Source organism: Electrona antarctica (assembly GCF_951216825.1).
Source record: "Electrona antarctica genome assembly, chromosome: 10".
In the NCBI taxonomy this organism is placed as follows: domain Eukaryota; kingdom Metazoa; phylum Chordata; class Actinopteri; order Myctophiformes; family Myctophidae; genus Electrona; species Electrona antarctica.
Window position 1 is genome coordinate 35799584 of NC_136791.1, and position 26042 is coordinate 35825625.

Consider the following 26042-nt stretch of genomic DNA (forward strand, 5'->3'; position numbering starts at 1 on the left):
ATGATTATAATCACAATGGGCTTGACGTCAATTAGGTGTTTTTTGAGTAGCCTACAGTCTATTTGGGTCATTTCACAATTGAATACATTAGATTAAAAACAACAGACAATTATTCCATTTAGAGTTGACACAAAACTTGCATCATCATCTTCATCATCAGCATCATCTTCCAGGCATGCTAAGCTACTGTGTAGGGTTTTATTTCCGTCCATGAAACCAGGTCAGCAAAAAAAAAGAAAAAGAAATTGTGGATGCATCAAAAGCAAAATGTATCAGCATTTAGAGGCAATCTTTTTGCACACTATATGCATTTTAAAGATAAATAAAATATAAATACTGACCAGGAACCAGTATTTTTGTAAGTCATACTAAGACACAATGATGATTCCGCATCATTTCAGGCGATTGTAATAATCACTTTCAGCAGTAACCTTTACATTATCATCATCATAATCATCATCATTTATGTTATGACATTATGTGATAAGTAATCCTTGCGGACATGATGACAGGGGAGCTGGAAGGTATCTATATACAGTAGCAATGGGGGCTGATGTGGGGAGGGCGTAAAATAGCGTAAAAAAAATGTTTTTAGCGCGTAGCGCAGCATGTACACACACACACACGCACGCGCGCGCACACACACACACACACACACACACACACACACACACACACACACACACACACACACAGGCCCCTTTTCCACCGGTTGGTTCCCAATGGGAACCAGTTCAGTTCTTTTTGGTTTTTACTTTTTAGTCCATGAGCCAGAGCTACAAAATTGGAACGTTAATTATGAATTGAGTGGGCAAAACCATACCTATATTAGATTGTTATCACCATGAAACTTCCCCAATTGAGTACTTACATGAAGACAATGATTTATTGTATTACAAATTTTACATTTTTAAATATGCAAATGAGGCATTCTGTAGGAAAATATGCAAAATAATTGGAAATATGAAAAAGCTACTACTGTGGAAGGGTTATCATGTATTAATTTACTTGTATTGATCCTATAAACAATGTAATATAGGTCTAGTTTGCCCACCAATTTTGGAGCTCTGGCTCATGGACTAAAAACCAAAAATAACTGAACCGGTTCCCATTGGGAACCAACCGGTGGAAAAGGGGTCACAGTGTTCTATTTCACCAATAGAACCTATAGTGTTGGACTTTACAGTTACGTGTATAATGCAAATCACAGAGGCTAGACGGTCAATGACACACAACACGCACACATTTGAACACCCCATTTCTGCATGGCGGCAGAAGCAGCAGCAGCAGCAATACACAATAATTTATATGTCTTACCTATATGTGCCAATGCTGCATTCACATAGAATCAGGCAAGCGGTAGACAGCAAACGGCAAAACCTGCTGGACGGCACGGAACGGTAAAAAGATTACATATTTTAACATTGATGCCGTCTGCCGTTACCGTCGCCGGTTCTGGCAGCCGGGCTATACCGAGCCGCCCTGTTCCGTTTTTCCGTCCTGCTCCCGTCCACTCAAATTTGTTTGGTTTGCCGTCTGCCTGATTCCATGTGAATGCAGCATTAGCAATATACAGTAGGCCTATTAGCCTACTCATTACTCAAACAAAACACCTTTTTCAACCTTTTTAAATAGTTAAATACATGATTGTTGTAATAGATATATTTGTGTGTATATATTTATGTATATATGTATTTAAAGAAAATGCTTAGGCATTTGCACCGGGTAAAAATGGGTTACAAAAATCGGGAGATAAAAAATTTAGAGTAAAAAATCCTTGAGCACATCCTTGACACATGGTTCATGGATATAATCTTTCCTCCCATATCTAGTCTAGTCTAGTCTACGCTGTCTCCCTCTCAGCTTTCCTACTGTCCGTCTTTTCTACATAGTCTCCTTCTCAGCTTTCTGAAAGCAGACAAATAATTAGATGAGAGAGAAATAATTCGATTAGAAAAATAATTAGAGGATCCATTCTCCTGAACACACACACACACACACACACACACACACACACACACACACACACACACACACACACACACACACACACACACACACACACACACACACACACACACACACACACACACACACACACACACACACACACACACACACACACACACACACAATGCACAATTTAGCAAGGACAAGGACAAATAAAGACAGCAAGCTGTTTTTCATTCCAAACAAGCTCTCCCCCTCCAATGCAGCACCTTTTCCTGGCTTAGACATCTCCCCATGTCTAACTTAACACAACACACTATGGCAGCTAGCCAAAGTGATACAGGCCTACAGTTTTTGTATTATTTCATTTTCATGTAGGTAGTAGATTTGTCTATAGCAATTTATTATTTTACACAAATATACTTTAGATCATCGCAACGGCCATTCAGTTCACACACATGTAGGCTATGTAGATGAAGTCTGCTTGTGCTGGAAAATCTGCCAGTCAGAAACATGGTATGAGCAGATTTAAATGAGCAATGGAGGTTTAAAACAAGAACTTCAAGTCGGGACGGATTTTATATTCATGTCATATCATGTGAACCCTTAATACAGACTTAATTAATACAGTTTTATTTTCAGGTCTTGTTAGTGTCACATATATTGCTTTAACCAGTTTCTAGTTCAGCTCAGCATACTGCCAACAATTCCTTAAAAAAAGGGGGGGGGAAAGGGTAGAGAGGGAATGTAGAACTGGATGTTTCTGCTGAAGATACCCAAAATACTCCATTCCTGGCAAGATAAATGTGCTGAATTAGAGAGAGATTCTAACCCTGATGGTTTGATGGATGATAGGCCTCTCTAGGCCTAGCCCAAGAGGAACTTTTCGGTGAAAATCGGATGTACAAGCTCACAACGCCATTTTTGATTGTTCGCTTCTTATGACATGGCCAGAATAGGGAAGTGTGGAGCTGTTTCACATTGGAATGAGCCAACAAATGTTCTCTCCCTCCTCCTCATCCATCTCTCTGCTCTTCATCTGCTCCTGTATACATTACTGTACCTACGCCTGCTCTGCTTCACAGCAACAAGACTCACAACGCCTTTCCCTGCGTGTGTGTGCGCGTACAGCGCACACGCTTGTGTGTGTATAGTTGTATTACTATATTTGTGAAGGCTAAATGCAGAGGTGCATGGTCAGAGTACTTAACCGCAGTACTCGAGTAAGAGTACAAATACGACCTGGTCAAATTTACTCCACTAAAAGTAAAAGTAGGTCAGTCAAAATGTTTCTCAAGTAAGAGTTAAAAAAAGTACTTTGCTTTTAAATATACGTAATATTCAAGAGTACATGCTTTTAAAAATACTTGAAGTACAAGTAAAAGTACATTTCTTATTTTTCACATCAATGAATTGCTTTAATCGTTTAACAATTCATTTATAGGACCTTGTAACTCTTGTTTCAGGGAAGTAACTCTGAAACCACCTAGAACTATACGTTATACATCTTATTATAACAGGATTACACTTTCCTTTTTTGATGCAATACCAAAACAATAATAATTAAAGTACCCCTGCTGCCGCTGGCGAGCTGAGGAGGAAGCCACAGACACGGCTAGTGTAAGAGAAGAAAAACAAAACAAGCCAACCTAAAAGTACTCAGTATTTTCCTAGAAATCTACTCGAGTAAAAGTAAAATATTTTTCTTGGAACTCGAGTACTCGAGTAACGGTAAGTATCAAAAAAGTACAGTACACATCAAGTGCATTTAGTCATTTACATTTAGTTACTGTCCACGTCTGGCCAAAGTTTCCCCACAAGTATCTAGCAGAAAAATTGTTGTTTTATGGTTAAAGAATATGGATAAAGATTCTATGGAAAATATTCCAGTAATAGGATTATTAGAGGCTTGTGGTGATTGGGTCCAATATTTAGTTCAGTGATCATGGGGCTAAAGAATGGGTCAGAATCTCACTCTCCCATTGGAATGAATAGACTCCAGCCTGCCTCCGGCCTTCTAATTCACTGCTTCCCAAATGGTGGGTCGACTCGGGACCCATTTGTGGGTCGCAGACACATTTGTATGGGTGTGTGTTTAATAGGGCTCAAACTTTTGTATTTATTTTTTCTTGTGAAATAATTGCTGCCCGGCAAATGCATTTTAATTAGTTTTTAAATTCCTTTATGTCATTGTGTAAATAATGCATGGGACATGGATTATAGCTTTGTTTGAGTTGATTACCAATTACCTATCGTTGTCTTGATAGGATCCACCTGGGTGGTATAAAATTAGTGTATGTCGGCTAGCAACAGCCAGGGGAATGAGTTGGACTATTAGTTGATTAGGTATGGCCTGGTATAGCACTGTATGAACTGGTTTGAATTTTCTTTTCTCCCAAGCCTTATTCTTTGATTCTTATTGTTTATAATATATTTGTGCCTAGGCCTGCACTGTTACAGGACTAGTACTGGTCTTTGTTTTGGGGGAAAATAAATATACCTAAAACTGCATTAGACTTTTGTCTACTTTTTGGAGTCGTTGCCGTTCTACCAGCTTGGCATTAATAAAAATGCTATTCTGAGATGTTGATATCCTCACAAGTATAGTAATGTCAGCACACTGCGCGCGCGTGCGTGCGTGTGTGTAGCAGATTATGGACACCGTGGGTGGTGCTGGTTGCTGCTGGTAGAAAGCTCAGCAAGTCCCCGACCCTTGCCACTTTTTCTTCGCTAACACAAACTCAGTGCACATGCTTAAATACACACATGCTAGTGTAAATGCACTAAGAAACAGACACATAGCTTTATAAATGAGCAGATATTCCATTCACGACATGTTGGTTATATACACAATAGGTAAGTAAAGTAAGCCCCATAGGGCAGGAGCCTATCTCCTGTATCTGTAGCGTGAGGCAGCTTGATGTACAAGTACATGATGCTAGTATGTCGCCAGTGGTGTAATAGTGATTTTTTTGAGTGGTGCAACCACTCCAAGGAACAGCAATGTCCGTGTTAACCTACCTATGTGTTCATGTGTCCGTCGGCGTTCACCTACCTATGTGACTATGAGCCAGTACCAATGAGTACCAAAAGTGGCACTGTTGTGCCATAAACAGAGAGAGAGAGTGCTGCACTGTTGCCTGCTAATGAGAGACAGAGAGAGAGGGGGGGGGGGGGGGGGGGGGGGGGGGAGTTGCACCACTCAGTTCACACAGGTGTGATTTTTCCTGTACCACGGCAATTTGATGACGTCACGTGCACGTGCGTGCGCATACATGTGCACAGAACAGCTATAGTGTATGAGAGTCAACTCGTGACAAATTAATTAATTCAAACGACCATAAAACAACAGTAACAACTACTGTAGACACTACCCTGAATGGGGCCAGCCCCCTGGGGACGTTCCTGGTGGTCTGGATGTTTCGGGGACCCCCCCCCCCCCCTGGTACCCCCCCAATGTTTCCATATGTTGTCGGAGGAGGAGATGTATTACGCAGGCTGGCCAGCGAGTTCTACAGCGTTCTACAAGCATGACACCACTGTATGTCGCAGGGAGGGACTTACCCCCAATCCAACCCTTGATGCTGAGCGCCAAGCAGGGAGGCACCGCAATAGATCGGCTATTTTTGGCTAATAGTCCCCAAAAATATGGATTTCCGGAGTTCAAGTGGTTAATCATCATTCAGTCGCCATTAATCTTTCTGTCTGTTCTGCCCTCCCCCCTCTCTCCCCTCTACCCTCTGCCCCTCTCCCCTCTGCCCTCCCCCTCTCTCTTCCCAACTATCTCTCCTTCTCTCCCTCATTGTGTGCAGATTGACTTGGAACCAGACGGGAAGGTGTATGTGGTTATTGAACTGTCAGGATCTTCTAGTGAAGGTAAGAGCTTGGCAGCCACGCCAAATACAACCATTTGAAGCCAGCTGATGTACCTGGTCGTGATTCAGGGTCACTGTGGAGGCACTTTACTCTCCATTTATGTCACCTCTACCTCCACAGTAAAATTGTCAATGTTAATTCATCCATTTGAACATTCTCATTTGGATTTTAGGAGGTAGGTACAGTTGGGTGCCACCGATATTGTCCCTTATCATTTGACCCATTTAGGCCTGACCTCAAAATTTTAAAAAATCCTTCTAAATCCTCCAGTTTTCTGAAATAAATATTTTCACAATTTTTCAAAAATAGCAGACCTACAAGCTCGTAGCGCGCCACTCGGTGGCGCGCTATGAGCTTGTAGATCTGCTATTTTTCAATAGCTAAATTATAACATAATGTTTAAAACACCAAAAGGGGTTCCCGCCCAAAATGGGTTAACTGTCCTTTTGCGCAGATCACGCAAACCTCAGCAAAAAGAAAAGGACAATATCGATGGCCTCCAACTGTAGGTACAGACATGCATGTGTGCGTGTGTGTGACAAAGAGAGAGTAGACAAAGTGACTCACAGCTGAACAAGAGAGATAGAACAATGGCACACACTCAATAGTTGCCATGAAACTCAGCTCAGCATCATATTGTCTGCATTGAACTAACATTTATTTTTCATTATGTGCTTCTGAATTGTGTCACATTATGTGAACTGTCAGGGAGCACATCATCCTGCTAAACATGCCCATAAATCATGTATTAAACAAGAGAGAGAGAGTGTGTGTGTGTGTGTGTGTGTGTGTGTGTGTGTGTGTGTGTGTGTGTGTGTGTGTGTGTGTGTGTGTGTGTGTGTGTGTGTGTGTGTGTGTGTGTGTGCGTGCGTGCGTGCGTGCGTGCGTGCGTGCGTGCGTGCGTGCGTGCGTGCGTGCGTGCGTGTGCGCGTGCATGCATGCATGTGATAGTATACACACACAAACACACACATGTATGCACACCTGTGTACCTGGGTATATAGGTTATCCTGGGTATATATGCTCAATTTAGACAGCTTAAACTGATTTAAAACTCGATAACAACTCAACCCCTAAAAGCAATAAAGCAAAAAGGGTTCTAACTGCAGGTTAGCTTGGCACCAACCTCTTGAAATACTTTATACCGTAGACTAGAGTTTGGCATACACGTCAGTCCATTAACGTCAGGTGCTTTGTAAAACGTTTAGCATTAGCAGTAGCACCCTTGGTTGGCACTGCTCCTCTGTAGCATAACTTCTATATGGGCTTTCTACTGTAGTATAATATTGTTTGTCTTTCCTTGTTCATTTGCCTTAAATGCTACATATTTTAAGAATATTCCACATTCAAATAATATATATTCAAATATTAAAAATAAAAGAAGGTTTGACCATTTTGTTTATGCCATGAGACACTGTCGTGGAACAAAACATAAATCAGGTACGCCCCTCCCTTGATGTATACACACAGCATACTGAACAGAATACCACAGACACGGTAGGAAGCAGTGCTGTACTGAATGTACACACATTTAATCACACAATGTCACTTTAGTTGATTCAGAATGATGACATAGGTCAACCTGAAACGGGCAATCCATTTCGTGGACAAAATAAAGTAAAATAAATGATATTGTTATGAGCCTAAAATGTGTCCAATGCCCTGCGCAGTACGCTTGGGTTAAGGGTCCTGGACTGCATGGTTAAGCCTCTTTTTTCCTCTCCTCGCAAAACACACAGCTGCCTCTGGAGATGCCAGCGTGAATGTTGACCTGAAACGATGATTCTGTGTGTACAGTTGGGTGCCACCGATATTGTCCCTTATCATTTGACCCATTTAGGCCTGACCTCAACATTTTAAAAAAATCCTTCTAAATCCTCCAGTTTTCTGAAAATAGCAGACCTACAAGCTCGTAGCGCGCCACTCGGTGGCGCGCTATGAGCTTGTAGATCTGCTATTTTTCAATAGCTAAATTATAACATAATGTTTAAAACACCAAAAGGGGTTCCCGCCCAAAATGGGTTAACTGTCCTTTTGCGCAGATCACGCAAACCTCAGCAAAAAGAAAAGGACAATATCGATGGCCTCCAACTGTAGTATGAGCACGCCAGCCTGTGCTATTGCAGAGGATAGAAAGGTGGGGGGAGGAGAAAGTGAGTGAGAGAGAGAGAGAATGGGTAATGATAGTGAGTGAGAGAGAGAATGGGTAATGATAGTGAGTGAGAGAGAGAGAATGGGTAATGATAGTGAGAGAGAGAGAGAATGGGTAATGATAGTGAGAGAGAGATAGAATGGGTAATGATAGTGAGAGAGAGATAGAATGGGTAATGATAGTGAGAGAGAGAGAGAATGGGTAATGATAGTGAGAGAGAGAGAGAATGGGTAATGATAGTGAGAGAGAGATAGAATGGGTAATGATAGTGAGAGAGAGATAGAATGGGTAATGATAGTGAGAGAGAGAGAATGGGTAATGATAGTGAGAGAGAGAGAGAATGGGTAATGATAGTGAGAGAGAGAGAGAATGGGTAATGATAGTGAGAGAGAGATAGAATGGGTAATGATAGTGAGAGAGAGAGAGAATGGGTAATGATAGTGAGAGAGAGAGAGAATGGGTAATGATAGTGAGTGAGAGAGAGAATGGGTAATGATAGTGAGTGAGAGAGATAGAATGGGTAATGATAGTGAGAGAGAGAGATAGAATGGGTAATGATAGTGAGAGAGAGAGATAGAATGGGTAATGATAGTGAGTGAGAGAGAGAATGGGTAATGATAGTGAGTGAGAGATAGAATGGGTAATGATAGTGAGTGAGAGAGAGATAGAATGGGTAATGATAGTGAGAGAGAGATAGAATGGGTAATGATAGTGAGAGAGAGAGATAGAATGGGTAATGATAGTGAGTGAGAGAGAGAATGGGTAATGATAGTGAGAGAGAGAGAGAGAATGGGTAATGATAGTGAGTGAGAGAGAGAGAGAATGGGTAATGATAGTGAGTGAGAGAGAGAGAGAATGGGTAATGATAGTGAGTGAGAGAGAGAGAGAATGGGTAATGATAGTGAGTGAGAGAGAGAGAATGGGTAATGATAGTGAGTGAGAGAGAGAGAGAATGGGTAATGATAGTGAGTGAGAGAGAGAGAATGGGTAATGATAGTGAGTGAGAGGCGAGGGGAGAGTGAGTGGAGACGAATTGATTAGTAAAGTGCATGTTCGCTAATGGCCCTGTTTCATCATCAGAGCGAGCAGGGTATGAGGGAGGGTGAGCTGGAGTGACATGGGGGGGGGGGGGGGGGGGAGGGGGGGGGTGGCTGACAGGATGGAAAGAAGGGCAGCAGCAAGTGAGGATGAATTGCAAGTGACAGCAATATAGAATGCTCTCGCTAGGTTGCAACGATAGACAGTGCGTGTGTCTGTCTGCATGCGTGTCTGTGTGTGCGTGACACACACACACACACACACACACACACACACACACACACACACACACACGCACACAACTTTTGAAAGTGCTATTGGGGAAGCTCTAACACTCAGCTGGCTGACCAATGAGTGTGAGTGACTCAGTAATTCAGTCAGTCAGTCAGTCAGTCAATGAATGCATAGTGAGTCAATCACAGACGTTTGCATATAGGTCTGCACTCTGCAGTCCAACAATGTAAGCTCGCATAACTAATAACTGCCAATCAACTGTCCTCTCCCCATTTGACCTTTCCCATGTCTTTAATAATATTCTGTATTATGTTCACAATATTCTGTTTGTTGAAAATAAGGGTTTAAGCCAACTAATTGCGACCGAAGGTTGTAGATTACTATGAATTTTCCAAAGCTTGATCTTCAAGCTCACAATGCATCACGCTGCGATGCATTGTAAACGTGTAGATCTGGTATTTTTGGTGGTATTTAACCCATGTGTCTAATCTTTACCTGAAACACACGCACGCGCACACGCACGCACGCACAGTTAAAGAAAGAAAAGCAGGTGCGCTTCCTCTGGAAACTGCCCTTAGTTAAGGCAGTGGATGCTCAGCTTTGAAAATAACTTAACTCATAAACCGCACTCACACACACACAGTATCCTCACTTTTGGAGGTTATGAAGTTGTGTATGTGCGTGTTCTGGGTGTGTGTGTGTGGTGTGCACGTGCATGTGATTTTGATGACATCACCAATGTGTCCATCAGAACCCGCTGCCGCCCCTCGCCAGCGCCATGGCTACCACTGTTGCTAGGCAACCCGCTGTCAGTTGCCAGGCACTGGTAATGGCTCATAGCAAGCCGGGGCTGGAAGGACAGGACAGGCACGGAGGTGTGTGTGTGTGTGTGTGTGTGTGTGTGTGTGTGTGTGTGTGTGTGTGTGTGTGTGTGTGTGTGTGTGTGTGTGTGTGTGTGTGTGTGTGTGTGTGTGTGTGTGTGTGAGAGAGAGACCACAATAAAGATAAGAAAGACAACTGAGGTGAAAGAAACACATCCTTGAAGGAGTATAGTTAGACTCAGAAGGAATAGCTGTGCCTTCTTCCTCCCTGTCATTGTTGACAGGGAGTCCGTTCGTTACGTTGACGTTCAGATCTCAATGAAACGGTTGGGACTAGCTAGTTGGTGGACTGCCATGTCTTGTTACTAGGGTGGGTGACATGGATGCATTCAACTAGGTCTTGTTACTAGGGCGGGTGACATGGATGCGTTCAACTAGGTCTTGTTACTAGGGTGGGTGACATGGATGCATTCAACTAGGTCTTACTACTAGGGCGGGGGACATGGATGCGTTCAACTAGGTCTTACTACTAGGGCGGGGGACATGGATGCATTCAACTAGGTCTTGCTACTAGGGTGGGTGACATGGATGCATTCAACTAGGTCTTACTACTAGGGCGGGTGACATGGATGCATTCAACTAGGTCTTACTACTAGGGCGGGGGACATGGATGCATTCAACTAGGTCTTACTACTAGGGCGGGGGACATGGATGCGTTCAACTAGGTCTTACTACTAGGGCGGGGGACATGGATGCATACAACTAGGTCTTGCTACTAGGGCGGGTGACATGGATGAATTCAACTAGGCAAGGCCGGTTGGGACCTACTGTAGGTGGCGCTACAAGCGAGATCCGTAGCGGCCGCCCCCGCACATTGCAGGGAGTTGTGCGCGCGATCTCCCAGTTATATAGTCGAATTCTAGGACATCTGTCACGGTTCTAACTGTCTATACCCATCTATTCTCGTGGAAGATTTAATAAAAAAAATGTTTTACTTACAATTCAGGAGTTGGATGCCTTATGCTTGCACTTTGCAGGCACAAGTAAAAGCCACGCTGGATCGCCGGACCGCCCGGACGCACTTTAATTTAATTAATTAATTCGGTATCGTCATCCCCGCCGTCAATTAGTCCTTTTCCATCTACAAACAACTCGTACGAAGTGCCTGTCCATCTTGGTCCGAGAGTAACTTTTGAACTCCTTTTAACGTTCAACTCAGTCTTCAAACGTCCACACTAATCCTCGTCGCCAATGTTGTTTGCCTAACTTATAACTTATTAGTTAGTGCAACCTGCATTGAGTCATATACACAAAGCTTGTCTTTTCATTCATTTATTAAGTAAGCCACGCTCCTCTCGACCGGTCTCATAACATAACATTACGTTACATAACATTGTGTGTCTCTACACAATTATGTTACCTGCTTCCTGGTACCTGTTTCTGGTCATGTGACCCAAGCAACCAATACACAGACTGGGGGGTTGCCAGTTTGGTTGAGTGTGTGACGATATCACCCACTTCATGCAAATAGTGCAGCAAATGAAACATTGTTGTTGTGAGGAGCAGAACAGAGGTACAAAGTGTATTTATTCTTATTTATTTGTTCAATGGGGAGGGGGCGCCTAGTCACCCACCAGAGATTTTATTTTATTTCATTTATTTCTATTTTATTTCAAAAATATATATTTTTGGAGTGCTTCAGCGCCGCCCCTAAGGACCTGGCGCCCCAGACGGCTGCGTGTCCCGCTTGCCGTTTCGGCCGGCGCTGAAACTAGGTCTTGCTACTAGGGCATGGTGACAAGGATGGATTCAACTAGGTCTTGTTACTAGGGCGGGTGACATGGATGGATTCAACTAGGTCTTGCTACTAGGGCGGGTGACATCCATTCATTCTCAACTTTGACCGTCATTGTGACCTTGACCTTTGACCTTTGACACCCAAATGTTAATTCCTACTGTTTCCCAACACTCTCCTTTCACCTCCTAATCATCCTCACTGCTGTCTCGGGTGAATGTAATTAATATACGGAGACAAATTAAACACTGCTCACAGCTGGGAATACCCTCCATAATCAGAGAGAAAGAGAGAGAGAGAGAGAGAGAGAGTGGCAAAGACCGAAACAGAGATAAAATACAGATAACAGAGAGTAAGAGACAGACAGACACGACAGACAGACAGACAGACAGACAGACAGACAGACAGACAGACAGACAGACAGACAGACAGACAGACAGACAGACAGACAGACACTGTCTGATTGTGTGACGACATGTTTTCACTTTTGTTTAACCAGTTAAGACCTGAGGACATGATTCTAAATGTCTTCTAAATCCTATAACAGTTTTCTGATAAACATATGTTTCTGTCAGTGGTTCACACACACACACACACACACACACACACACACACACACACACACACACACACACACACACACACACACAAACACTTTAAATATATTCAAAGATTTGCACAAACGTTCACAATTTTTGAATAGCGAACATAGAAAACAATTTCTATCTTAAATCTAAAATGACACAGATGCTTCAGTACAGTCCCACCATTTAGAAAATTCCAACTGCACAGCGACACTGCCATCTACTGGTCACTTATTGGAAGTGCACCGTTCTTTCCCTTTCTTTTCCCAACCAGATGGAAATGGATAAGAATTCAGGGAAAAAAAACGTTATCTGTGTGTGTGTGTGTGTGTGTGTGTGTGTGTGTGTGTGTGTGTGTGTGTGTGTGTGTGTGTGTGTGTGTGTGTGTGTGTGTGTGTGTGTGTGTGTGTGTGTGTGTGTGTGTGTGTGTGTAGCAGTGGCAGGCTCCAGTGAGAATGAGGAGCGTGTGTTTCGTGAGCGGATGCGCCCCAGGAAGCGACAGGGTGCCGTGCGCAGGAGGGTTCACCAAGTCAACGGACACAAGTTCATGGCTACCTACCTCCGACAGCCCACCTACTGCTCCCACTGTAGAGACTTCATCTGGTACACGCACGCACGCATGCACACACACAGTGATGGACAAATACTCACATTCTTTACTTAAGTAAAAGTATCAATACTGCAATGTAGAAATACTCTGTTACAAGTAAAAGTCAAAATACTCTGTTACAAGTAAAAGTCAAAATACTCTGTTACAAGTAAAAGTCAAAATGTACTTTGCAAAATAAGTACTCATTATGCAGAATGTCCCATTTCAAGTATTCCAATGCATCATTTGAAAATAGCAGATCTACAAGCTGTACAAGTGTGCAGGGCTGAAGTGCGTAATGCATGTTTTGTAATAATAATCCAAACGTGTCATATACAGGAATTAATTACTGGCTAGGCCTGGCACCAAATAGGTGGGCACACGCTTAGCGTCCACCCAACATCATTCAAAAAGTTCCGTTAGTAGACTGATGCATAATCTGAAGTTCTCACCAGCTCTGGCATACAAACGGGAGGGGCGAGAAACAGCTGCTACAAGACATTTCATCCCAACACATTCTCAAGTATAAACTAGGGTATATGTTTTCCTTTCCTAGCAGGAGAACTGCTGTAGGACACAGTAGCCAACATGTGCATGATATCTTTTTTTTTCTTCCAATTTACGTTTTATTGAATTTTAATCAAACGAAACGACTGACAATTGACAATACATACAACCAAAAACAAAACAAGACAATATACGTACAATACACACAAGGGGAGATATCTGCCGCTCTTCTCTATTGATGATCATAATACATAAGTACCTCAAACAGGTGCATATACAGGTTAAACAGGTTTAACTGAATTTATACAAAATCAGGTCTTATGGTAGAAACATGAGTAATCCATCTAAACCAGTTATCCGTGTAGACTTCAACTTGACCTCTGAAGCTGAATGTAATTATCTCCATAATAAATATACTATAGATTAAATCAATCCATTCATTTATAGTTGGTATAACATTTGTAAGCCACTTTTTTGTTACGGCTTTTTTGGATGCCACCAGCAATACCCTCAGTAGATACTGATCCTGCTTTGCAAATTGAAGTCCTTCCAGATCTGCAAGATACATAAATCAAAAGGAATGTCAACACCAAAAACTGCTTCCAGGACACTGTGGACACTTCTCCAAAATGGAACCACAGAAGGGCAACTCCAGAACACATGAAAATGATTCGCCAATGTTTCCCCACAGACTCTGGGCAGTATTATGCGTGTCTTAAGTACCAGGTCTTATGACTTAACTTAAGACCTGGAGGCGTGGTCAATGCTGTTTGGCCACTCAGAATAGCCAAATGGCATTGATCACGCCTCCAGGTCTTAAGTTAAGTAATAAGACCTGGTACTTAAGACGCGCATAATACTGCCCAGAGTCTCCAACAGTCCGACTGATACGTGTAATGTATTTTCTGGGCTGGAGTGCAAAAGAAACGACTCACATTTTTCCAGCTGAATAATGTGCATGATATCTTATAGGAATAGAACACTCATTGTTTGTAATGTTCTTCTCTCTCTGCCTCTGTTTCAGGGGAGTCATTGGGAAACAGGGCTACCAATGTCAAGGTAGGTTAAATCAAACGACTCCAGTCTGTCTGAGCACAACTACCCCGACAGGAGAGTGATTGTCTTTTCTCTACTGTACCATCATTGAAATATTGGCTGATATTTTAAGCTACGTGTATACTATAACATATTAGCCAGTACTGACACCAAAAGTTTAGTCTACAAGATAGAGTTTTTCCTTTGTATATAATTGGCTAACTGAAAAGACTCTACTACACTAAACGGAACAGTCTTAATTAGTGTCCTTAGTAAAAACCTGTGAACGAATGAACATTATACAAACTAAACTGTGTGTGTTTGTGTGTGTGTGTGTGTGTGTGTGTGTGTGTGTGTGTGTGCGTGCGTGCGTGCGTGCGTGCGTGCGTGCGTGCGTGCGTGCGTGCGTGCGTGCGTGCGTGCGTGTGTGCGTGTGTGCGTGCGCACGTGCGTGCGTGCGTGCGTGCGTGCGTGTCTGTGCATGCTCTTTGTCCAGTGTGTACCTGTGTGGTTCATAAGCGATGCCATGAGTTGATCATCACAAAGTGTGCTGGGATGAAGAAGCAGGAAGACAATGCCGAGGCAGAGGTATTCTACTGGTAGCCTACATTCACCTGCACAGCACTTACTAGAGAGCGCAGTTACATCAAACACACTCATGAGTCACGAGAGAGAAAAATAAATCGGTTAAGGTGACAGCAGGAATGTTGCTAGTACATCGTTTATTTGACTAAAGTATTTTGATATTGTACTCCTTTAACCATGAGAGCTTCCCCACCTCATGGGAATGTAAAAATCACACCCGTGTGAAGTGACTGGTACAACTCCATGTGGGGGTCTGGGGGGGGGCCCGGGGAGTCCAGGAATATCCAGACCCCCAGGAATGCGCCCAGGGGTCCAGGCCGATTCCGGCGAGCCGCCCCACGTCCGAAACGGTTGAGAAATGACAGAGTTACTGTGTGGGGGTCCCTCTACTGTACCCTCTACACCAAAAAAATAATATTTTTCAAAGTTCTGGCAGAAAACGTTAAGAAAAATATCGCCACTTTTCCACGACATTCACACAGACAACATTTTCTGTCAGCAACAAGGCTGGACCTGAAATGACTGCTGGATTTAACGTATGAAAACTTCCTTTGGGAACTGTCAGTTTGGGAAGCACAAACATATATGGGGCACACAATTGACAGGTGCGTTGCGATTGGTGTGGTCAATCACACCACCTGCCAATTGTGTGTCCCATACATGCTTCCCAAAGGAAGTTTTGATATATTCAGTCCTGCACTCATTCCGGGCCCCTCGCTGGAGAAAATGTCGTCCGTGGGCAGCTTGTGGAAAAGTGGAGCTATTTTACTAAATACAAAACGTTTTGCCAGAACGTTCAAATGGATATGAAACTAGAGGACAATATCTGACTCCAAATCGTAGGAATTCATTATTGGATGAGTACACACACAGCGCTACATGTCAGACAATATTGTTAGCTGCTAGGAGCACATAAAAAGTGAAACAAAGAGTCCAACTGACAAGTACATTTTTAATGCACTTGTCCGGAAAGATTTATTTGTTGTCCCGGACAACAGGACAAGCCTTAAAGGAGAATTCCATGCTAGAAGGCTTTCTTACCTTAATTTGTAGTTGTTACGTCCCCACCAAAGAGGTCCAGGTGTTATTTTGTGCAAAAGTGCATTATTGGCTATTTCCCCTAATATAAGCCCTCAATGGGGGTTGGGTTTTTGTGCTAATTCGCTTATTTCCATCGAAATAAGTAGTAAAGTGTGCCGCTTGGGATACTAGTATTTACATTATGAAGAGAGCAAAAAAAATGATTTTTGAGCGATGGAAATAAGTGAATTAGCACAACACCCCATAGTCCCATTCAATTCAATGCAAATCAATTCAATTCATTGCAGGCTTATGGTAGGGGAAATAGCCAATAATGCGCTTTTGCACTAAATAACACCTGGACCTCTTTGGTGGGGATGTAACAACTACAAATAAAGGTAAGAAAGCCTTCTAGCATGGTATTCTCCTTTAATGTCAAGCCCTGCGGGTATGTACTGTAAATGGCCTACGGGGTTTCCTTACGCCCACGTGTACAAAATGGCCATTGTGTGATGGTCCTTTCCCTTCCATGCAGCCTGTGGGTTCCCAGCGCTTCAGCGTCAACATGCCCCACAAGTTCAGCAACCATAATTTCAAGGTCCTCACCTTCTGTGACCACTGTGGTTCTCTGCTTTGGGGTCTGCTGAGACAAGGCCTCCAATGTAAAGGTATATACACGCGCACGCATGCACACAACACACAACAAACACACAGAATTGTGGGCTCGCTAATATAGTATTAATTAATATGACTATAGTATTAGTACTAAGGCGTCGATGGGCTGTCTTGGTTGAGACGTGTTTTCAACATTGCGTGGAAGTCTGGGACAGTACCGAAGGAGTGGCAGACTGGGGTAGTGGTGCCACTCTTTAAGAAAGGGGACCAGAGGGTGTGTGCCTATAGAGGCACATTGCTCAGTCTTCCTGGGAAAGTTTACACCAAGGTACTGGAAAAGAGGGTCCGACCTCAGATTCAAGAAGAGCAATGTGGATTGCGTCCTCTGGTCATGGAACAACTGACCAGCTCTTGCAGTTATCCTGGAGAAGGCCTGGGAGTATGCATATCCAGTCTACATGTGTTTTGTGGATTTGGAGACGGCATATGACCGGGTTCCTCGGGAGATACTGTGGGAGGTGCTAAGGGAATATGGGGTGAGGGAAGGGGGTCCTTGTTGAGTCTAGTGTATGCGAGAGCTGTTTCTGTGTGCTGGGTCGGATTTGTTTCCGGTGGGGGTTGGCCTCTGCCAACCTATCCTGTTTGTGATATTCATGGACAGGATCTCGAGACGCAGTCGTGGAGGAGTTATACAATTCGGTGAGCAAAGGGTTGCTTCATTGCTTTTTGCGGATGATGTGATGGCACCATCGCTCCGAGACCTTCAACTCTCGCTGGATCGGTTCGTGTTTGAGTGTGCAACGACTGGGATCAGCATCTCCACATCTGAGGCCATGGTTCTCATCAGGAAACCGATGGACTGTGCTCGATCTCCTGGTAGGGAATGAGAATTTGGCCCAGGTGAATGAATTTAATTATCTCTGGGTCTTGTTCACAAGTGAGAAGAGGACGGAGCAGGAGATCAGCCAGAGAATCGAAACAGCAGGGGCGGTATTGCAGTCGCTGTCCCGCACTGTTGTGACGAAAAGAGAACAAAGCCAGAAGGAAAAGCTCTCGATATAGCGAGCAATCTTTCGTTTCTACTCTCACCTATGGTCATGAGATGTGGGTCATGACCAAAAGAATAAGATCGTGGAAGCGGCGGAAATTAGTTTTCTCAGATGGGTGGCCGGCCTCTCCCTTAGAAGTAGGGTGAGGAGTTCAGTCACCCATGAGACACACACACGCACACGCGCGTGCACACACACACGCGCGCACACACACACTCACACACTCACACACTCACACACTCACACACTCACACACACACACACTGAATTATACTAATATTATTTCTGTGTATCTTTGGCAGTGTGTAAAGTGAACGTGCACAGGCGTTGTGAGAGCAACGTGGCTCCTAACTGTGGCGTGGATGCCAGGGGCATCGCCAAAGTCCTCGCTGACCTGGGGGTCACGCCAGACAAGATCTCCGGCAGTGCTAGACTGCTTAAAGATAGACGGAAAAAGGTAACATTTCTTCTTTGTAATAATAACTGAGTATACTGTATGTATTTATTATGCTATGCAACTCCATGTTATGTGTATTCCATTACTTCCAAACCTTGGTGCACATTAATATAACTTCATCTCCAGTATTTAAGCTGTTTAGGCATTTTGAACACCAGCTGTAATTATGCTCACTGTGACCTTTTCTACAATCAGTGTATTACCTTAATCATGGTACGATAAAATGACTACTGTGCATGTAAACACACAGGGAGAAAGAGAGAGCTACTGCATAGAGTTGTGAGAGAGTCCTGAAGTACATTTCACACAGATGGGTCGGAGCCCAGGCGACCCCTATACCCTGGGTTAGTGTTAGTGTCCTTGAGCAAGACCCCTAACTGCTCCTGATGAGCAGGTTGTGTTACCGTGCATGGCTTTCTCTGCAGTCAGTGTGTCTCTTGTATTGTATGTATGGGTGAATGTATAGTGCTTTGGATAAGGGCTCTTTATAATGTCATGAGTACCACAGACGAATAACAGTCTAAGTCCACACTATTGATCCATAATATATAAATGATAGATAAGGGTTCAGGACAACAAGGCCTTTTCGTGGAGGGGTCAGTCTGAAATTTGGACTTCGACTGTTTTTCGTCTGTGGTACTATTTTATGTAAATGTGCCATTTATGATGATGTTTCTGTCAACAGAAATCCCAACGTCAAGACCCACACCCATTGGCTGGGGCCCCACAGACAGAGGTTGACCGCTCAAAGTCCGCCCCGACATCTCCCTGTGACCAGGGTACACACGCACACACACACGCACACACGCACGCACGCACGCACGCACGCACGCACGCACGCACGCACACACGCACACACGCACACACGCGCACACACACACACACACACACACACACACACACACACACACACACACACACACACACACACACACACACACACACAATGATGACGTTGCTCCAAGCATGTGTTATTGATGGGGGTTGCCACATGTGGGGCAGATGAAGAATACAAATCACACCCGTGTGAAGTGAGGGGCGCTAATAAATTAAAGTCTAACTCCTGCTATGATTAGGTGATGTAATGGTGATGTAAAACAAACACGGACAAAACAAACATGAATCTTTCTTTATTGTTAATGGCATCTAAAGTTTGTGCTATGGACAAGATGACGTAAATTTCCTTTCATTGTCAATGGCGTTTTAATGTCATACTGGCCAATCAGAATGCCTGTTGCCTGTGATTGGTTAGCTGATTTGCTCGTTTAACATATGACATTGAATGTTTCCATTCAATGTCAATGGCGTTTAATGTTTTGATGTTTAATTTACGTCATATTTAGCGGAATTCTGACGTAATTTCTCCGTTCATTGTCAATGGCAAATATTGAAATGTGTGGGGACAAGATTTAGTGGACATTTGACCTGAATTCCCCTTTCATTGTCAATGGCAAATCTTGAGACGTGTGGGGGCAGAAGCTGTATATAGAAGGGGCTAGCGGCCCTTAGAAAAGAGTCACACCAAATTAATGCTCCCAAACCTTCATACAGCGTTATTATTATTTTATACATACTGTTTTCAAGTGGTGTGATTTACACAAATATTACATGGTGCAGCTTTACAATCAAATACTAAATCATCAATGAGTCCAAACTCCAAATGGAATACGAGATCAGCTTGTTTTACTCTCTCCTATCATTCAGACCTGAAGGAGCTGGACAACATCCGAAAAGCTCTGTCCTTTGACCAGCGTGGGGACGAGACGCGCAAGACGCATCCCCTCTCCACCTCTGCCTCTGTCTCCGCCATCCTCGGGGACAGGGGAGGACACGTCGGGGGGGCGGAAGACAGACGATTACACGTGGAGGGAGGAGGTGGAGCAGTGACAGAGGACGAGGAAGGGAGGGAGAATGGGGAGGTGAAAGGCAACGGCGCTCTGGAGGCCAAGCGGATGAACCTGGACGACTTTGTGTTCATCAAAGTCCTGGGAAAAGGCAGCTTCGGAAAGGTCTCTTCTCTTCTCTTCTCTTCTCTTCTCTTCTCTTCTCTTCTCTTCTCTTCTCTTCTCTTCTCTTCTCTTCTCTTCTCTTCTCTTCTCTTCTCTTCTCTTCTCTTCTCTTCTCTTCTCTTCTCTTCTCTTCTCTTCTCCATTTTCTCTCCCCCTGCTGTTTCCTTCCTCTCTTCCAAAATAATATTAATTCACCTAAATCTTCTCTCTATCATTCCGTTGATTCCCTGTGTTGTACAGCAATTTGATTTTGGTCATGCAATCTAATGCATTTTAAACTAATACAATCTAATGTAACATGATTACATTTAATGTAATATAATGTCATCTAATGTAATTCAATTATAATTTTAATTTTAATCTGATCTAATGTACTGTAATGTGTACGATGTGTGTGTGTGTGCAGGTGATGCTGGCGGAGCTGAAAGGCAGTGACGAGGTGTATGCTGTCAAGGTTTTGAAGAAAGACGTCATTCTGCAGGACGATGACGTTGACTGTACACTGACGGAGAAACGCATCCTAGCACTGGCCAGGAAACACCCCTACCTGACCCAGCTGTTCTGCTGCTTCCAGACCAAGGTAGGAAACACCAGGCACGTGCACACATAGACATCAAAGGGGACTTCAGCAGCCCCTGCCCTTTTACCCGTCTGTAAAACAACTGCCCTTTCCAGACCACGAATGCAGCATTTACTACGGTGAAAGAAATGCAAATGCCACTCCTTTCCATGCCACACCGGAAGACAGCATTCAAGAGAGTTGCTTTTTTTCTCCTGAACTTGAACACAGCATTTTGCGTTGAGCTAATATGTTTCAAAATCCATGTCGTACACCGCATCTCCAGTAGATAAAGAGTACTGGGCTGCTTCCAAACAGTGTTGATTTCGTTGACTAAAACTATGACGAAAAATGTTCGTCAACTACCTTTTTTCACTGACAAAACTAAATGAAAACTAAGCTTGATGGCAAAAACTAAGACTAAATATATTGACAATTTCGCAAGTGTAAAATCTGCCATTACGACGGCATCAAGGCCTGCCAAACTACATTTTAGTCGACTAAATCAACTGTAGATTTAGTCGACTAAAAAAACTAAAACTAGACTAACACTAAAACATTCCAGGTGACTAAAATGTGACTAAAATTAAATTAAAACTATTCAAAAGACTATGACTAAAACTAAAATAAAAAACAACACTGCTTCCAAACCACGGTAGGAAACACCCCTACCTGACCCAGCTGTTCTGCTGCTTCCAAACCATGGTAGGAAGGACTGCATGGTTCCCAAACAATGGGTCGGCCTGGACCCATTTGTGGGTCGCGGACACATTTTTATGGGTCCCTTTATTTATTTTGTACCACTTTACCACTAGAGGGCAACATTAGCTCACATTTGTAGCCTCCACTCTCAACCGTTAAGACAGTTTATGAGTCTGCTGTGTTCTTGTCTTTTAGACTAAATTACCGTGACCCCCACCCCCCATAGAATCACCATAATGTTTGATATTTTCGTTGAAGAGATTTGGTGCAGATGGAAACAATAGGGGGACTTCCTATAAATTCAGTAGTGTACAGGTATATGCTATACGCTTCTGGGGAAGTATATGGCAAGAACACAACTATTTTGCTTTCAATTGACATGTTTTTTGTTTTGTTTTGTTTTGTTGTTGTTATTAAAGACCATTTGGTTGCACATGGATGGATAATTCACTGTAAAACTGGTGGTTTTACTGATGATTTTAATGTGTACTGTATAGGCTTTCAGCTGAAATTACAGTCAGCTATGCTTGTAATGATTATTGGGTGTGTGTGCGTAAATATTCTGCTAAGATTTTTGCAATCTGATTATTGCAAATTAGACGTGCAGTAAAGTTTGCCATCATGTTATTAATTAGTAATTTAAAGAATTGTTTTGCAGCTTATGGAGTATGAATGAAAAAAGAGTTCATGGTAAAATGTGGTCATTGAATGCATTTTATTGCAAAATTATTCACAGTTTGGTCTACAGAAAGTCTACAGATCTGTAGACTTTCTGACCCATTGCATTCAAATGTTTGCTTTACGATACGTTAATCCTCTCCTCTCTTTTGCCACTGGCTAACTTGCTGTAGATGGTGATAGACTAGACAGACCCACACGCACGCATATGAACATATGCACGCACACACGCACGCACGCATATGAACATATGCACGCACGCACGCACGCACGCACGCACGCACGCACGCACGCACGCACGCACGCACACACACAACAGGAAGCTGTGGGTGGTAGTAGTTAGGCTACTGTATGTTTTGTCTATAGCTTGTTGAATAAGTGTTCCCTTCAACATACTGTACTTGCTAAGGTTTATGTAATACGTGATTTCTATTTTCTATGGGGAAACGTGACTGCTAAACTCGATCGGACAGTGTAAATAAAAATGTCTAAGTAACAAAACGAGAAAAAAAGATTATAATAATAAAAAAGGCAGTTCATGGTTAACTTTAACCATGAACTTGTAACAGGGTAATTCTGTACATCGTTCTCCTCGTCCATATTTTTCCCCTTTAAGGCCATCACCAGCTAAATACTGTATGTGCAAAGGACGGCACGGGACCAGTGTAGTTTCACAGACAAACCTGGTATTTATTTAGTTAATTTTAGTTTAATTAATTAATTGTATTATTATTATTATTATAATTTTTTTTTAGAATGGCCAAACTTTATACACTGCAATACAAGTTTGAACTGGTCAATGCCTGGGCTTGATGCAATATACAGGTACACCAATGTGTTTGGTGGTTTGTGCCGCACATCATTGCTCCAAAATAGAACCGTGCTCTGAGAGACGCGTCAACAGGTTATGATGTGTCCACTCGACGCCTCCACTGTGGCTACGGCTGTTGTAAACAATTTGATGACGTGAGCTTCTGACGCTTTCAGTGTGTCCGGGCTAGACTCATTAAAGCCATATTTAATGGAGAAAAAAACAGTATTACAGAGAGGACAGCAGAAGAGAGGAGGGGAGCGGAGAGGAGTTAGGAGAAGAGCATGGGACATTTTGTTTATTTTCACAGAATGTTCTGGAGAGCCCTACTTTAATGATGGCGTCTCTCAATTTCCCCAAACATAAATGAAAACAAATACACACAGGCACGCACGAGCGGGGATGCGTGCACACACACAGATAGGGACAGAGAGAGAGAGAGAGAGAGAGAGTGAGTGTTGGATGGACAGACAGACAGACAGAAAGATAATGAGAAATATTTTCATAATAATAGCATGATCTTCATTTATTTTTCTTTCTTTATGATTTTCCCTCACTGTTGCGCACGCACACGCACGCACACACACACACACACACACACACACACACACACAGCACAAAGAAGCAGTGTGAGCGATTAGTTGCAGAAAAAAGTGGATTGTTGAGGGTCTTATATAACTGCTTTGATCCTTATCAGCCTGATGTGTATTCCATATGCTGTTTGTTCTCTGTAACACACGCACGTGTGCACGCACGCGCGCGTGCGCGCACACACACACACACACACACACACACACACACACACACACACACACACACACACACACACACACACACACACACACTTTTGTACTTTTACTCAAGTAAATTTTGAATTCCGGACTTTTAGTAGTATTTGCAGTATTGATACTTTTACGTAAGTAAAACATGTGAGTACTTTTTCCACCACACTGTCCTAACTCCAACGTTAGCTATAAAAATCACACTTTCCTGCATGACGACCAGATCATTGGGCGTCATTCACAAATCTGTGCTTAAACTGAACGGGTCTCACACTCTCTCTAGCTCTTTAATAAACACAAAATAAAATTTCAGGTGGGTTGTCAATTTCAGCCAATCAGGAAGGAATACCCATGTATCAGCTTAAATGTTATAGTGTTCCACACACAAAAATCAAACACACAAATCCACAAAACAAGGAAGCTTTACTTTGGCCTTCTTGGTGCCTTATGTAATGGTGTTTCCACTGGACTAATGTTGACACCAATGTTCTAATGACTTAGCTCATGTCTCACCATACCAGTACAACATGTTCTTTCCCATAATGCAGGGCATTACAGAAAAGTGCATAAGTACATAAGATGGACCTTGTGGTTCCTCAGTCGTGTTAGCTCAGACCCCTTAGCTATCATTACAACCAGTTACCATGTGCTCAGCGATGCGATACAAACTCACAAATGATTTACGATCACAGAATGTGCGACGGCTCAGCGAAAAAGTTGAATACCAAACTACTCACCCCTTTACCAACTCGCCCCGGGCGTACAGCCGGCGGAACCGCGCAGCCTGGTATTCCTAAAGTAACCTAAATAAATTATGCTTAAACGGTTAAACCTAACCTTTTTCCTAACATTAACCTCAGTAAAGCTATGCCTAAACCTAACTCTATACCTAAACTTAACCCCAGAACGATGCCTAACCCTGAACTTACTGGATTCGATTCCCGCTGGGGACGCTGTGGGCGCTGGGGGTAGCAGCTTTCCCTCCTCCGGTCATCAGTGCCCATACCTGAGGCGGGGTTGGCGAAAGGGCCTTTCTGTGTGGAGTTTGCATGTTCTCCCCGTGTCCCCTAGGGTAGGTATCCTCACAAAAAAACATGCAGTAATCCTGGTCTCTAAACTACCTCCCCCTGGCCAGCCGGGGCACCTGATGGAGGGGAAAGGAACTGGTCGGAATAACGTGTTCCTTCCGCGCACTACGTCCGGCCGGGGAAACTCCCCCCCTGTCAGGTGAAAAGAAGCAGCTTGGACTCCTCATGCATAGAAGGAAGCATGAGGTCAGTCCGCTGCCCCCCCAGGTTGGCAGATGAAGTGTAGCGCCCAGGATTACATTAGATAATTGACACTGGGTGAAAAAATGGGTTGCAATGGCTAGGGTTAGGCCAGCCTTCATCCAATCAGGATGAGAGGGGCCTTCCTCCAATCATGATCGAGTGGGGTTGGGCCTTGGTGCACGTGCCGTGCTGTTGGCCTGTTGTGTCTGTCCCCACTGTAGAGCGTGTGCATGTGCACAACCTGTTCTACCGGGGCGGACCGGGGTGTTTTCCAAATCACCCAAATCACTGAATGCTCCTTTAAACGCCTCGTCCAAATTAAGGCCCGGGTCTGTTTAAACGCTGTTTATTTGTGTGTTTGTGTGTGTGTGTGTGTGTGTGTGTGTGTGTGTGTGTGTGTGTGTGTGTGTGTGTGTGTGTGTGTGTGTGTGTGTGTGTGTGTGTGCGTGTGTGTGACTGTGTGTGACTGTGTGTGGACTATAGTACAGAAACTATCACTGTACTTTGTGTGACCTATGAGGTTCATTGCCTCTCACCCACTTTACCATTCCCTCTCCCTCCCGAGTCCCACCCGATCCTTCTAATTTTCACTCCCATTCCCATCCTTTTCTCTCTCTCTCTCTCTCTCTCTCTCTCTCTCTCTCTCTCTCTCTCTCTCTCTCTCTCTCCCCCCTTCCTAATCAGTGGAGGGATCGAGGCCGTGCTCCTATCAGCCTAATTACCAGTGAAACATGTAAATAAGGTTATATAACAGTCACTTGGGCTCTGACCTCACACACGCTGTCAGAGTGACAGGCAGGGAATAGAGGAGGGTCTGGAAGGATTAATCAAATCATCTATTAATTATCAATTAACAGAAGTTATTTCAAATGAACATTTAGTGATCGAATAACTGGTTTAGTGATTATCATGCAAAAACAAAA

General features: G+C 43.4%; 1 protein-coding gene across 1 annotated transcript in view; it reads left to right on the forward strand.

Annotated features, from left to right (window-relative positions):
- LOC306931282 (protein kinase C epsilon type-like) overlaps positions 1-26042 on the forward strand; it is a gene marked incomplete at its 5' end in the record, with an annotated part of 95544 nt that overhangs the window by 36283 nt on the left and 33219 nt on the right. The window contains 9 exons of the mRNA XM_079512586.1: positions 5763-5826; positions 12885-13053; positions 14571-14605; positions 15078-15169; positions 16722-16854; positions 18153-18307; positions 18993-19086; positions 20012-20316; positions 20723-20896. Of these exons, the coding sequence (XP_079368712.1) occupies positions 5763-5826; positions 12885-13053; positions 14571-14605; positions 15078-15169; positions 16722-16854; positions 18153-18307; positions 18993-19086; positions 20012-20316; positions 20723-20896 (1221 nt within the window). The remainder of the gene's footprint in view (positions 1-5762; positions 5827-12884; positions 13054-14570; positions 14606-15077; positions 15170-16721; positions 16855-18152; positions 18308-18992; positions 19087-20011; positions 20317-20722; positions 20897-26042) is intronic.